Here is a 14112-nt window from a genome sequence, read left to right on the forward strand (position 1 = left end):
TTTTGTTTGTTTGTTTGTTCAATACATAAAATAAAATAATAAAAGCAGTAGATATGAATACATGATTTCCCTTCATCAATTAGGCACTTATGGCTTAGTGAATAAAAGATTTGATCGCCTATTAGCGTAAGCCAGAAGGCAACTCTTGGTGGACAGAAATATTTTTTTCTTTTGTTTTTTGGACACAAGTCTAAGAAAGCATGTTTTGAAGAAAAAAAAAACATTCACTTTTCAAAAGTGAAAAATCCACATAAAGATGTGCTTGAGATATATTATGTAAATGAAAATTTACCTTATAGATGTGCTCTCAGTCCTGAGATACAAACTTGGTAAATCTTTAAGCTAGGAATAATCATTTATCATCAGGGATCTCTAAACTTCATATTTTTCTTTCTTTAATTTCACTTGAAGAATTATGATTGTTAATTAAAGGTAAAAGTTTAATTACCTTAAAAATTTTAATTTAAATAATTAAGAAAATCTGGTAGACAAGTTAAGAAAATCCATATTAGAAATTTTAGGTGAAAGAGAATGAAAAATCATCTCAGTAATTTTTAATTTAATTCCTCTCAACTTTTATCACGTTCTTTTTTTTTATTTTCTAAAAAAAACCTTCGTTTTATTTTTTTAATTTTAACTACTCTTCTCTTCTATCAAACCAAATGCATAGCTAATGGGATTGGGTCTTTTTTTTAAAAATTTTTTTTTAATGTATTCATCTCATAATATGACGAATTAAGATGTGAATTTCTATTTAGAGAAATGTACATATTTAATGTGTGTCAATATTTCAAATAAGATTATCTGGTATAAAATATACTTATAATGAAAAAAATACAAATAATTCTTTGTAATTCATATTAGAACAGCCCTTGAAAATTGTATATTGACAGATAGTTGATTCCAGAGAATGGTTGTAAGTTCTCACCATTAATTACTTTAAGTACTATTACCTGCAATATCGAAGTACACTTGTGAAGTTCTCATCAAATATGAATCACTTATAATTTTATCCTAACATTAATTATTGGTTTACTTTTTAAAAGCATTGGTACAAACTAATAAATACAATTATTTTCTACATTGAAACATATCATATAACTCGTACTGATAAAATCTAGGGTGTTCAAGTGGTTAATTCAATTATAATTGAATCTAAAATGAATTGAATTTTCTCTCAAATTAGTTTAAGAAAAAAAAAATAAGTGTATTATTTTATAAAATTAATTCGGTTAATCAAATTATTTTTATAAAATCATTTCGGTTAACTAAACTAGTTTTTATTGAAATATTTTTTCATTTGACAAAATTAGTTCGAAAACTAGTTCGAAACTGGTTTGACCCTTAGAACTAATTTAAAACTAATTAAAAATTAGTTTAACTTAGAATCAATTTTTTAAAAGCAGTTCAAGTTTGAATCAATTTCTATATCAGGTTGACTATTTAAATATACTATCAAACCGGGTAGAACAGTTTAAAACTAATTCGGTTTAATTTTTTTACCAAACTAATTTTTGCACAACCCTAATAAAATCCTTTATAAAGTACGTTTTAAAATTTTAATCTAATTTTTAGTAATTTCTTATTAAAAATATATTAAAGATTCCGTTTAATCATGTACTATTTTAATATAGAATGATTTATAACATCCGCCTATTTTTATATGATTTGTACAAAAAAATTAAGAAAATAGTCAGATTTTAGACAAAATTGTAAATTTGAACGTAACACGTGATAGTCAACATCACTTGTTAACGGTAAACGTCGACGGTCTGGGGGACCAACATTACATGATTTTATAAAATAAGAGGATCAAATTCGTGAATTAAATTACTGGGGAACCAAATTCAAAACTGAAGATAAACTAGCAGACCAAAAATACAATTTTACCGATTTTGTTAAGTGGAAGTCTTTTTGTTCGAGTTTTGTGGAGGTAGCTACGTGTGTGTGATCTTCGGATATCCTATATATATATATATATATATATATATATATATATATATATATATATATATATATATATATATATATATCAAAACAAAAGTTTTATTCTTTTATTTTTTATATTGGGAATCAATAGAAAAGTTGTTATGCTCTCTTCAAAGTGATGATATTAACTTTTCATTTTGTTACTCATATATCCCATCATCATTAATCTAACCTCAAGAGACTTTACCTTCTATTTAGCGACACGTGTTTCGTAACTTGCCATATTGCATGTCTTTTAGCACCCATCATACAAAAAAAAAAAATGCAATCTTTTAAAACGGTTGAATACATACCTAATCAATTATCTGTTACGGGTGTCGCTTTCAAAAAGCCTGCTTTTAAACTTCTTATCAAATTAATATTTTAAAAAGAAATTACAGTAGTATTACTTAAAGAATTTTTTTTTTATCAACACACTTTTAACACATTCTTTTCAAACATGTTTCGTATTATTAATTAAACTTTATTAACAACTACCCCTTAAATCATAAGTAATTTTTTTCAACTGTACTACTTTATAAATTTTAATTAATAATAAAGTTATATTTAAAAATATTAGATAATATACTACTTAGGTAATATGATTTACTTGTTTTTTTTTCTTCTAAAAATAATGTAGTTTTATGATCATAAGTCATGAGATTAATTCTTAAAATACAAGAATTACTAAAATAAATTTTAATTCTCTCAATAAAATATTTTTCATATACATCATAAAAAATCAAATTCACATCAACATGTTTTCGTATTTGTGGACTTAAACCTTCCCTTATTTATTTCATTCTATCGTTTTCCATTATTTGTAATCTACCTTAGCCAAGACTCATTGATGTCTATATTTATGGTTAATGTTTGAATAGTGGAACTTTCTAGATCAATGTTGTTTTGGCGCGCCGACCACGTACCTACTAAACATTACGGAATTTGACACTTGCACACTTCAGATATCAAAGACGAATGTGTTACTCAACTACAAGTGACCAACACTCAGAATTATTATATGAAACAGCTATTTATATTCTTTATTTTTTTTCCTTCCATATTCAGCATGCATGATTACATTTCTTGTCTTTCTTTTATTCTTTTTCTTGGGTTAAGTTACTGCATCTGGTTTGATTGTCTTTTTTTATTCATGCTTTATTTTAGTACGTAGTTTATAAATGTATCATGTCATAGCTGATAGGAAAAAAAAACGTTCATCACCAAAATTTGTTTATTTTGTGAGTACTTTTTAAAGTATTCATCAAACACCGGTTAGCAATAGGGCGTGCATGGTTTCAATATACAAAACTAAAAAGTTAAACTCACACTACTGTAAAAAAAAAAAAAGACAATTAACGATGGTTAATAAATATCTTTTACAACGGTTAGAAACCATCTTTATATTTAATATTGTTGAAAGTCTTATACTATTAACACGATTCCAATAAAAATCGTGATAAAAAAGTCAATCTTTTTAAGATTATTTTTATCTAAGATTAGAATATATGTTTTTTACATATTGAGCATATCGGTTAGTAACTAAAAATGGCCTATCATTATCATTTAAAATCAATTAATTAGGTACAAGATGCTCTATTAAAAATAGGCAAGTTATGTTTGTCACAATATTTAATAAGTCGCAATTTTATTCATTAAGTTTTTAAAAGATCTGTCGAGTCTAAAACATCTAATTCCTATTTAGGAATCATTTATTCTAGCTTTATTTGAAGATTTTTTTTAATTGAAGGATAATTCAAAAAATATATAATAATTATATAATCTCTCCAAAAGATTGTTTTAGTGCTTTCCACATATATGTTTTAACTACAATCGATTATTCTAATAATCCTTTACAAAAACAAGTTTAATGTTTGGATATTTTGTATTTGAAATAATCAAATAATATGGGTAAACAAAAGTAGCAATTGAAATTTAGGCAATATGCAAGTCTATCGAATTATAAATTCATTGCAAATTAATATACCCATGGAAAGTCATGATGTGCTTTGCATTCACTCTCTTCTATTTACACTTAGATATTTAGTAACAAGGCTAATTTAATCCTTCAACAAATTATTTTTCTTTCCGAACCATCAAACAGAGAATAAAAAATAAATACTTAGCAATAGTAAAGAACACCATGTACTTCAATCTGCATTATATCTTTTAGGATCTTGCTATTAGGTGCCCCTCATGGCACTAGTTAAGGAATTAAAAGAGAAAATGTTTTATTGGAAATCATATGGGAGCACATCTAAAACTCACAGGGGAGTGCATTTTTTCGCATCCAATAAAACATTTCCCCTTTTACTCCGTCAACCAGCGCCCTTACTAGTTACCATTAAAACAAATCAACAAGAATGACCAACAGAATTCATTTCCATTGGTATAGTTAAAAATGACAACACAAAGCTTTAGGTATACCAATATACACCTAAAATGTATTTAAATAAACCAGAACAAATGCAAGCAAGAGAGGTTAACAGGGTGAACACATTGTAGGAAGACAGTCATAGACAATGTGCCTTTAGACGTGTTACATGGTTATATATTGTTCTCAACTCAATACCGGGTGAGTGAATATATTGTTCACTTATGACCCTGCAGCCTACACCCTATTGTTTACTGAAAACAAATTATTTACAAGGCAAACCAAGGAGAAAATAAATAACGAAATATGGGAGACAATGACATAATCGAATGCTGAAAAATGCCTAGGGTCTAAAAGTTGGGATAAGTTCTGTACATACCAAACCAGTAACTGCAATTTTGTAGTTTCATTGGTCGCAGACGTTGTCATTATTTCCCTATCATGGCTTTGTTATTATCGATGATTATTGGCTTGTGCGACAGAAACAAACATGGAATAACACACTCAATCTATATATACATGCGTACATATAAGAATATAAATTCAAAGGAACAATGGTGGGGACCTCAGTGGGTGAGGGCGCGATGGAGGGCTTCACGGAGGGGCACTTGGAGAGAGCTTCGACACAACTTCAAGAGAGGTCTCAATGAGTGTCCGTCAGAGTAGGGTGAGTCACTGTGCGAGGGAGGGCAGCGTGGTTGACGATGGCCGGGAAACTTCGAGAAAGGTTTAGGGCGCGAGGGAGGGTAGAGAGTACGGGTAGTGAGGGAGGTCTAAGGCGCGCGAGGGATCGAGAGTAAGGGTAGTGAGGGATGTTTAGGGCGCGCCAGCGGAGTCAAAGCTAGAGGGAGCTGCAACGGAGGTGTAGTGCTTTAGAAGGCCGGAGTTTAGGGCTTATTTTAAGTTGAGAATTAAAGACGGTTTTTTATTAAAATCTGTCGTAATTTTCATTATTCATAATTACATGATTACCACCCAGACACATTTTAAGACCATTTTTAATAATCATTTTAAAATGTGTGTTATAACAAATATTTTAAGTTTGATTAATTATAAAATTGTTATCGTCTCATCTTCTAAAGCGCTTCTACATAGACCTGTTGTAAAATTGGTGTCATAAAATAATTTATTTCTAGTGGTGCCAATTCATTTTTAAAATTAAACCATTTTTTATATAAAAAATAGTTTTAGATCCATTTGAAACTAGTTTTAAAATCGATTTTGAAAGCAATTTTTGAAAGAAAATAAAACTAATTTTAGTTATAAAAAACAAATTTAAGCGAGTTTTAAATATGTTAGTTTTACAAAATTAAATTGTAAGACCAGATCTAATTTTGGCTGGTGTTATTCTAAACTGATTGGATTGGGTGCATGATCATATGTATGATGAAATTTGGAAAGCTAGAAATGAGGCAGTGTTCCAGAACTTTACAATGCAACCATACTCCATTATCTTGCGAACAAGCAACTCGCTTCAAAGTGTCCAACGAGTTTTTCTTTTGGATGTTGCGGACTCTAGTAGTGCTCGAAGCTCCAAAATGGTAATGCATCAGGGGTTGTAGCAACCAAGTAACATTAAATGTTGATGGTAGCTGTGTTTCTAATCCTGGGCTTGCTGGGTATGGAGGACTTCTTCGGGATACTAATGGGAGATGGCTTCGTGCATGGATTCTTTGGTGCTATTGGTGTGGCTGATACTATTGAAGGTTAAATTTGTTCTTTTAGTCTTTTAATTTATTTTTAAGATTTAATTTAATTTTTTTAATTGATTCAACTTGATTTTTTAAAATAATAAGAAATCATACTTTATGACAGTTTAAAAAACTTAGTAGCGATTAAGGCGGTTTTAAACAACCATTAAATGATTTTAAAACCTTATAAAATGTATATTTAAAAACAAATGAATGGATTCTTAAAATTAGAAGAAGAAATTGAATCAGTGTTAAAAATCAAAGGATCAAATTGAATATAAATAATAAATTAGAGAAAAAAAAAATAATTTACTCTTAATTAATGTTACATTAAAAAAAGGTATATAATTTTACAAAAATAATCTTATTAAATAAATAAAAGAGAATAATTTTAATCTTAGATTAAAAAACTAAAATAACATTTATTAGAGATATTGATGAAAAAGAGTAATTAATGATATATAAAAAAATCAAATACGATATTTATTTTGGAGTAATTTTTTTTGTTAAATACTCTTATTATACTCATATATAAAAAAAATAATTTTATATGGTGGATTAAAATATAATTAATTTTATCTTATTTAATAATATTATTTCTAAAATATTGTTCATTTTATTTATAATGAATTTTTTATTTATAATAATAAATTTTAATGAAAAATAGTTTTAAAAATAATCTTATTTTTTTATTGAGATTAAAAAAATTAAATATTTTAATTAATATAAAATTAAATATTTGTACTTTTATGTAAATAGAGGTACTTCTTGAAATGAGGTAGGATCATTTGTTGGGACATTGTGCGATACGCGTAGGTAAGTGGGTCCGACTTGATGACGTCATTGTGTGGACCCGACTGGAATTGCAATTGTTGGAGAGGTTGACCTTTCCCATTTTTCTTTTTCCCCATTGAATAAATATTTTTAGAGAGAAACCGGACATGTTTTTGGTCAAAGCCTTTTGTAAGCGTTGTTGAAATGTGCCACCGGCGGGCTCATCAAAAGACAAAGATATGAATGTTGCTAACTAGCTCGCATCATAGAAGTCATTGCAACCTAATATTTAAATTTCATAAAGCATTTTAAATAAGTTAAAAACACTATTCTTTTAATATGATAAGAAATTCAAAGTTATATACTATAATCAAACAAATTTAAGCCTTTAAAGTAAATTAATGGATCTAAATAACTGCTATATTGTCACTATAAGTTTATATATTACTACTATTTAATTAAATAAACTGTTTTATTTTAAATTTAAAAGTTTTTCAATAAACCGAAACTTGACTTTTCCAACAAATTAAGCAACAAAATTTACTTAACTTATCGGGTAAATAAATTTGATTTTATTTGAGTTGAATGTGAACCGCGTTGTGGACTTAATGAATAATTCAACTTATTTCACTCTTAGATGTATATATTAAAAAAAACGTACCATTATAAAATTATAAAATGATATTCATTAATTTTAAATTATTGATTATTATTTTATTTTGAGAAATGATTTTATTTTAAATTACTTTAATTTAATTTATTCAATATATTTATTAATAAAAATTTCAAATAGTTATTTTAAATTTTTAAATGAATTTTTGAAAGTAAAAATTAATATTTTTTTAAAACACGTGAAATCATGACTTTTTGTTAAGAGAAACATTTATTATATGACAAATAGAAAAGTATAATAATTTTTATTTTGAAAAAATTATTATTTCTAAATATTTAAAATTAACGTTAAAGGTTAAAATTAACATGTAAGAGTATTTATAATGCATATTTACTTAAATTATTTTCTTATCTTAATTTTACAGTCCTAAATATCACATAAATTTGACTACTTTACACAAATATTCATTTTAATGCTAAAATAATTAAAGAGATTGTATAACCTGATTTTATGGGTCTTACAATACGTTAATTTATCTCTTTTAGATCTTAAGAAATCATTTTTTGTCCTTGACCAATTTTTAAGTAACTTTACTTATATAAACAATGTTAAGTCATGTACTTCAATGATAAAATTTGTTAAACAATTTTGCTTAAATTAAAACAATCTTCACAACCAACAACTTTGGAAATAACTTAAGATTTAACCTAAAAAGGGACTAGAATTAATTTTAATAAACTCAGGGTTTATTAACGATAACATTAGTTAAAAGAATCAATAAATAGAAAGTTTTTATTGAAAGATTGTATTAAAAATCACAGAAAAGTGTACTGTTTGGAATTTTCTAATTATTTTTTTTCAATTTTTATTTTTTTAAATAGTATCTTTAAGTATATGGTTAACATTTTCGTAAGTTTACAAGTATTTTTTTTCTTTAACTTCTTTTTGTTTGGAACTTTTGAAGGTATAATTGGCCATGCTTTGGTTAGGTGACTAATGTGGTTAAAATTCATGTTGTAAAGTGAATTTAATTCTATATGGTTTGTGTTTTTCTTAACCACCGTGGTTTTTTGATTTTTTGTGTGATTCCGAGAATTTTTTTTTTTAAAATTTTGATTCTTTGAATAGGTTACGGAAGTAATCCGGAAATTAATCACATTTAAAATCTATCGTTCCTCCTCGATGATATATTCTGTGTTACCGTGATGGAACTTAAATCTTCTTTTATAAATTTAACATGTGTTGTCAACTGAACTGAACTATATTTGATGTGACGTGTTAGATTTATAGTAAAAAAATAAATAAATTTTGTATTCCTAAAATTAATTGTGTGGTTAATATATATAACAAATTAGTTCTTAATATCATGGTTTTCAAACCTAGATCACACTAGCCAGTTTGATTAGGAACTGGTCGTGTGTTCGATCTAACATTTCCTAAAAATCAGTTCAAAATCACTAAACTGGTAAAAAAGCGATAAAATTTGATGGATTAACTAGTTTTACTAGTTTAGCTTAAAACTATTTTTTAAAAATCTTTCAAAACATCATTATTTTGATTTTTTTTTAAAAAATATTATGATTTATGATACTTAAAATTTACTTTTTATTATTATTAATTTATATATATTATATTATTTTTTATTTAATATTATTAAGATATTATATTAAAATGTTAAAAAAATTATTTTATTAAAATTGATTCGACTCGAATAATATTTCTATTAAGATCAATCTAATTTTGAGAACATTGATTAATATGAAACTTATAAGTTATACTTTATTAATATTTTAAATGTTATCTTAACTTACTAATTAAGCAAAAAAAATTTTCAGTCAACTCTTAAAATGATCACACTTAAATACAAATGAATGTTCTCAAAATTAATCTAATCAAAATCCAAAACAAATCGAGTAAGCATCGTGAAATACCGAAACAGACCCTGGGAGGGGCCAATTAGGCTTTAGATGAGTACAACGCAGCTGATAACAGTCCATTCCCCCACATACTGAAATGACAGAAATACCCCTCGTTCCTTTTGTCCTTATTGTGGCTTGTTGGTGACTGTGGAACATTTGTTTCACAATTAATTTCCACCTCATATTGACCAAGAATATATTAGAGCACCGAGAATACCCAAAATCATCAGAAAAGGCCTCTCCCCTCTCTCTTTCTCTCTCACACACAGTTTGTGTCACTCTTTTTTTTAATTTTAATTTTTTTTCATTTATTTTTTTTCATTTTCTTGTGTTCTTCACCTTGAGAGGGTCCTCTGTTCTGGGCTCTGTTTTCTAATTGGAGCTTGGGCACCGAAACAACATGGGTTGGTTTTGTTGCCCAGGGAAATCAAGCAAAAAATCGGTTACCGAAGACTACAGCGACACCCTCAACCAGAAACCCATCAATTTCACTGCCACAGGTCAAATTTTCATTCTTTTTTTACTTTTATAATGCATTTCACTATCACGCACAGACACACTCGTATTGTTTTGTGACCTATTTTGTGTGATCGTGCTGATTGTTGTGTTTTCTCAGTGATTTTCGTTTTAATGTAAAGATTCCTTGGTGGGTGTGTCGTAAATTGATCAAAGTTCGTGTTTTTTCGGGGGTGGGATCGTCGAATGCTTCTGTTTCCGTTTTGAAATAGTGTTTTCCAGGAATTTTCGTTACGGCATATGCAAAAGGAAAGAAAAAAAATGTTTTGTTTTGTTTTGTATTGAATTTTGTAATTAAAATTTTGGTATTAAAATAATTTTTGTATGGAACGTGTCTTCTGGCAATTCTTGAAGTTGTAAGCCTTTCAATATCGATGCTCTGATTTTGGTAGCATAAAACTAACATTAACCATACTCGATTTCGTGTTTGTTTTGGTTGGTTGCGAGGTTGGAATGATTAGATCCATAATCCAAAGTTGTGTTTGTCACTTTGGACACTTGTTTTGGTTCTATAGACTCCACGGATTAAAATAATTTTCTTCTGTGTTATTTTGTTTGATGTCTTTCCCTTTTGGTTTATGTGTGTTTTTGTATTTGTTATAGATAGTGTCAAAGTTGATTTCAGAGTGAATGGGAATAAGGAAGATGGTTCTAAAGGTGATCAACTTGCTCTGGACGTAAAGAGTTTAAATTTGAAAGAGGAGGCTTCTCAGGATAGAAAAGATAATGGTAATCGGGCACAGACATTCAGTTTTAATGAACTTGAAGCTGCGACGGGAAGTTTTAGGTTGGATTGTTTTTTGGGTGAAGGAGGCTTTGGCAAGGTTTACAAGGGACACTTGGAGAGAATAAACCAGGTTTGTTAGAAAAAGAATAGAAATTCGATGTGTTGAACCTAATCCTGCCCTGGCCAATGTGCTGTGCATTTATGAGCTAATAAGTTTGTATGACGTCATATTAGGTTTGTTAAAAAAAAAGGCAAAATTTGAAATTATTGATGCACTGAATCTGATTCTGCTATAGTCAACGTGTCGTGCTTTTATTTGTTGATGAATAAGTATGGTGCCACATCAGTTTGCATGTTTATTGTTTCTTTTGATTTTTCATGAGACTAAGATTTGATAGTGGTTGTGTAGGTTGTAGCTATAAAGCAAAATTTGAAATATTGATGCATTGAACCTGATAATGCTCTAGTCAATGTGAATGCATTTATTTGCTAATGAATTTGTATGGCGTCACGTTAGTTTGCTTGTTTATTGTTACTTTTGATTTTTGCTGTGACTAAGATTTGATAGCGGTTGTCTAGGTTGTAGCTATAAAGCAACTTGACCCTAACGGACTTCAAGGGATTCGTGAATTTGTTGTTGAAGTGTTGACGTTGAGTTTGGCAGATCACCCTAACCTTGTGAAGTTGATTGGATTTTGTGCTGAGGGAGAGCAGAGGCTATTAGTTTATGAGTACATGCCATTAGGATCTTTGGAGGACCATTTGCTTGGTAAATTCTATCATCTCAATTTTTCATAAGCAGCATTTTTATCAATGGCTTGTCTCATTTCCTCTCCCATTGTCCTAGATATTCGGCCAGGTAGAAAACCACTTGATTGGAACACAAGAATGAAAATAGCAGCTGGTGCAGCTAGGGGTTTGGAGTATCTGCATGATAAAATGAAGCCTCCTGTAATATATCGCGATTTGAAATGTTCTAACATTTTGTTAGGAGAGGGATATCATCCTAAATTGTCCGATTTTGGCTTGGCAAAAGTAGGCCCAAGTGGTGATAAGACCCATGTTTCAACAAGGGTTATGGGCACATATGGGTATTGCGCCCCAGATTATGCAATGACAGGCCAGTTGACATTCAAGTCAGATATTTACAGCTTCGGGGTTGTTCTTTTGGAGCTTATTACAGGCCGGAAAGCCATTGACCATACAAAACCTGCCAAAGAACAAAATCTAGTTGCATGGGTATGTCACTACTCTTTACCTGTCTGTTTTATTTACTCTGGAATCCATGATTGTTTGTTGATTACTTGATTTACTTTTGTAGAAACTATTCTTGTCAAATTGTTGTAGCTGAGAATTTGAGTGATTAGTGTAATTAGATAAAAGCAAGTGGTGTTACTTTTTAAGCCTGGATTAGTTTGTATTATCTTTGGAAGAGCTGTGAATTTGCATCCTGGTTGGCACCTAGTTAAATTGTTGAATGTGGGATTTATAGGAAGTGTAGTGACCTATGTCGCATAGATACGATACTAGCGTATCCACTACAGCTATACATTATTTTAAAAATATATAGGATATGATTCGTGCAACAATCATATTTAGAAATGTATAAAAATTCGTAAAACATAATAAATATATAATCGCAATTTTGCAAATTCAGATTAAAAACATACTTCTTGGACACTACTGAAAATAAAAAATTATAAATTATTGTCATCATAAATTACTTTCTATTATTTACATTTATGAATAGTACTGTCAATCCCATTTCTTTCTTGAAATCATTCATAAAGATCAATAGCTAGACTTTTTTCTGAAGCTAGCTGATTAATTTGTATGCTGATAACTTTTTTCCCTTTCAATACTTCTAGAGACCCACATTAGAGATAAGTCAAAAGTGTCATCATACTGAACTATTTTTTAAAGATCTTAGAAAATTGGAAGTTTTAATCATATGTATAATGATACATTTAAAGTGCTTATTGAATTTCTAGAATAAACAGTTATGAAAAAGTCATTACTACTATTATGCATATAATTGCATGCCTTTACCTTTTTCTTTTAGACTTTTGGTAAAATAAATTGGTAAGCTGGAATGGTTCCCTCCAAACCTGTCCCCAATACTAAGCATGGTGACTACACCCGTTAATGCCAAACCCATTGGAAAAGCTTACTACATTGGCCCAACAAAGGAATAGCTAGACCATATTGTGCAAAGCAGTGCCTTTGCCTAGGATAGCCTTTCTAGCCTCTTGGTTAGGAATCAAATCTGAGCTCTCAAGGGAAATGAATGATATTCTACCACATTGAGGGCGATGCTCGGTAGTATGCCTTTGCTGGTCACTGGAAATAATACACACTGATTTTCATGCCCTCATTTACCTTAAGTGGGGTACTTCTATTTCACACACGAAAATGAATCCCTATTCCTTATTTTGTGTTTTTATTGAACTGGAACTATAGGTAACTGGAAAGCTCAAATATGGTCAAATTAGAATGGTTGTAGCACATAGTTACTCCACTTTTTCATTTTGTGTTCTTCATTAATGCTTCACATTATGAATAGTTATTGGCTTTTACTGTTTGGTAATGTGTCTCATACATAAGAATCTCAGTTAATCTCCTCAGTCTCCTTATCTTTCCATTAAGGTGAACAGATCACATTCATACTACTGAGTATATCAAGAATAAATAAATGTCTCAATACTGAAGGTTGCCGGTTTATTGTATACTTGATAAATTACCTGAATTGATTAAATTCATATTATCACTTCCAAAATTATTGACTCATGGTACATGTGAATTGTTTGCAGGCAAGACCCTTGTTCAGAGATAGGAGAAAATTTTCGCAAATGGTTGACCCATTACTTGAAGGTCAATATCCCGTGAGAGGCCTATACCAAGCTCTTGCCATTGCTGCTATGTGTGTTCAAGAGCAGCCTAATATGCGGCCTGTAATAGTTGACGTGGTTACAGCTCTAAATTACCTAGCTTCTCAGAAGTATGATCCCCAACTTCATCCAGCACAAACTTCTAGAAGGAGTCCACCTTCTCAGATGATGAAAAGGGATGATGATGATCATAGACATATTTTAAGCATCGAGCATGAGACAGACAGATCTTAAAACTAGGAAAATAGATTTTTTTTTTGTCTGTTCATATGCAATGTGCCTAGTTTCCAAATTTTGTTTCATAGGGGAGATAACAGGTGCCTTATCAAGTGTAAGTCTCATTGAAATTTTCTTACTTAGTGCCCCCTCAATGTAAATGTCAGCTGCTGCCTTTAATGTGTATTTAAATGCCTTTCTGTAGGAAGTATATTTAATTGTTTTTGTGTTTTGCCCCTTCGTTAGAATTTAGCCTCAGATATAACATGACTTATTTCGTCTTGATCTACAGTCTAGTTCATTGTCCACCATCTAGGAGTGCATCCTAAATGTTTGAACAGAATGATTTGTACGAGTGGACCACATAAGTTCTTTATGAGGAAACTCTGATGGTGATATCTTGCCATGATTGAAAGGAACATGGGC

General features: G+C 29.6%; 1 protein-coding gene across 1 annotated transcript; it reads left to right on the forward strand.

Annotated features, from left to right (window-relative positions):
• The first annotated feature begins 9499 nt into the window (after positions 1-9499).
• LOC100804000 (probable serine/threonine-protein kinase PBL5) lies at positions 9500-13872 on the forward strand. The gene is made up of 5 exons (XM_003539697.5): positions 9500-9839; positions 10459-10712; positions 11162-11351; positions 11430-11821; positions 13393-13872. The coding sequence occupies exons 1-5, from the start codon at positions 9740-9742 to the stop codon at positions 13702-13704; spliced, it is 1248 nt and encodes a 415-aa protein (XP_003539745.1). The 5' UTR covers positions 9500-9739; the 3' UTR covers positions 13705-13872.
• Positions 13873-14112: the final 240 nt, after the last annotated feature.

The sequence above is a fragment of the Glycine max genome, chromosome 12 (assembly GCF_000004515.6).
Source record: "Glycine max cultivar Williams 82 chromosome 12, Glycine_max_v4.0, whole genome shotgun sequence".
Classification (NCBI taxonomy): domain Eukaryota; kingdom Viridiplantae; phylum Streptophyta; class Magnoliopsida; order Fabales; family Fabaceae; genus Glycine; species Glycine max.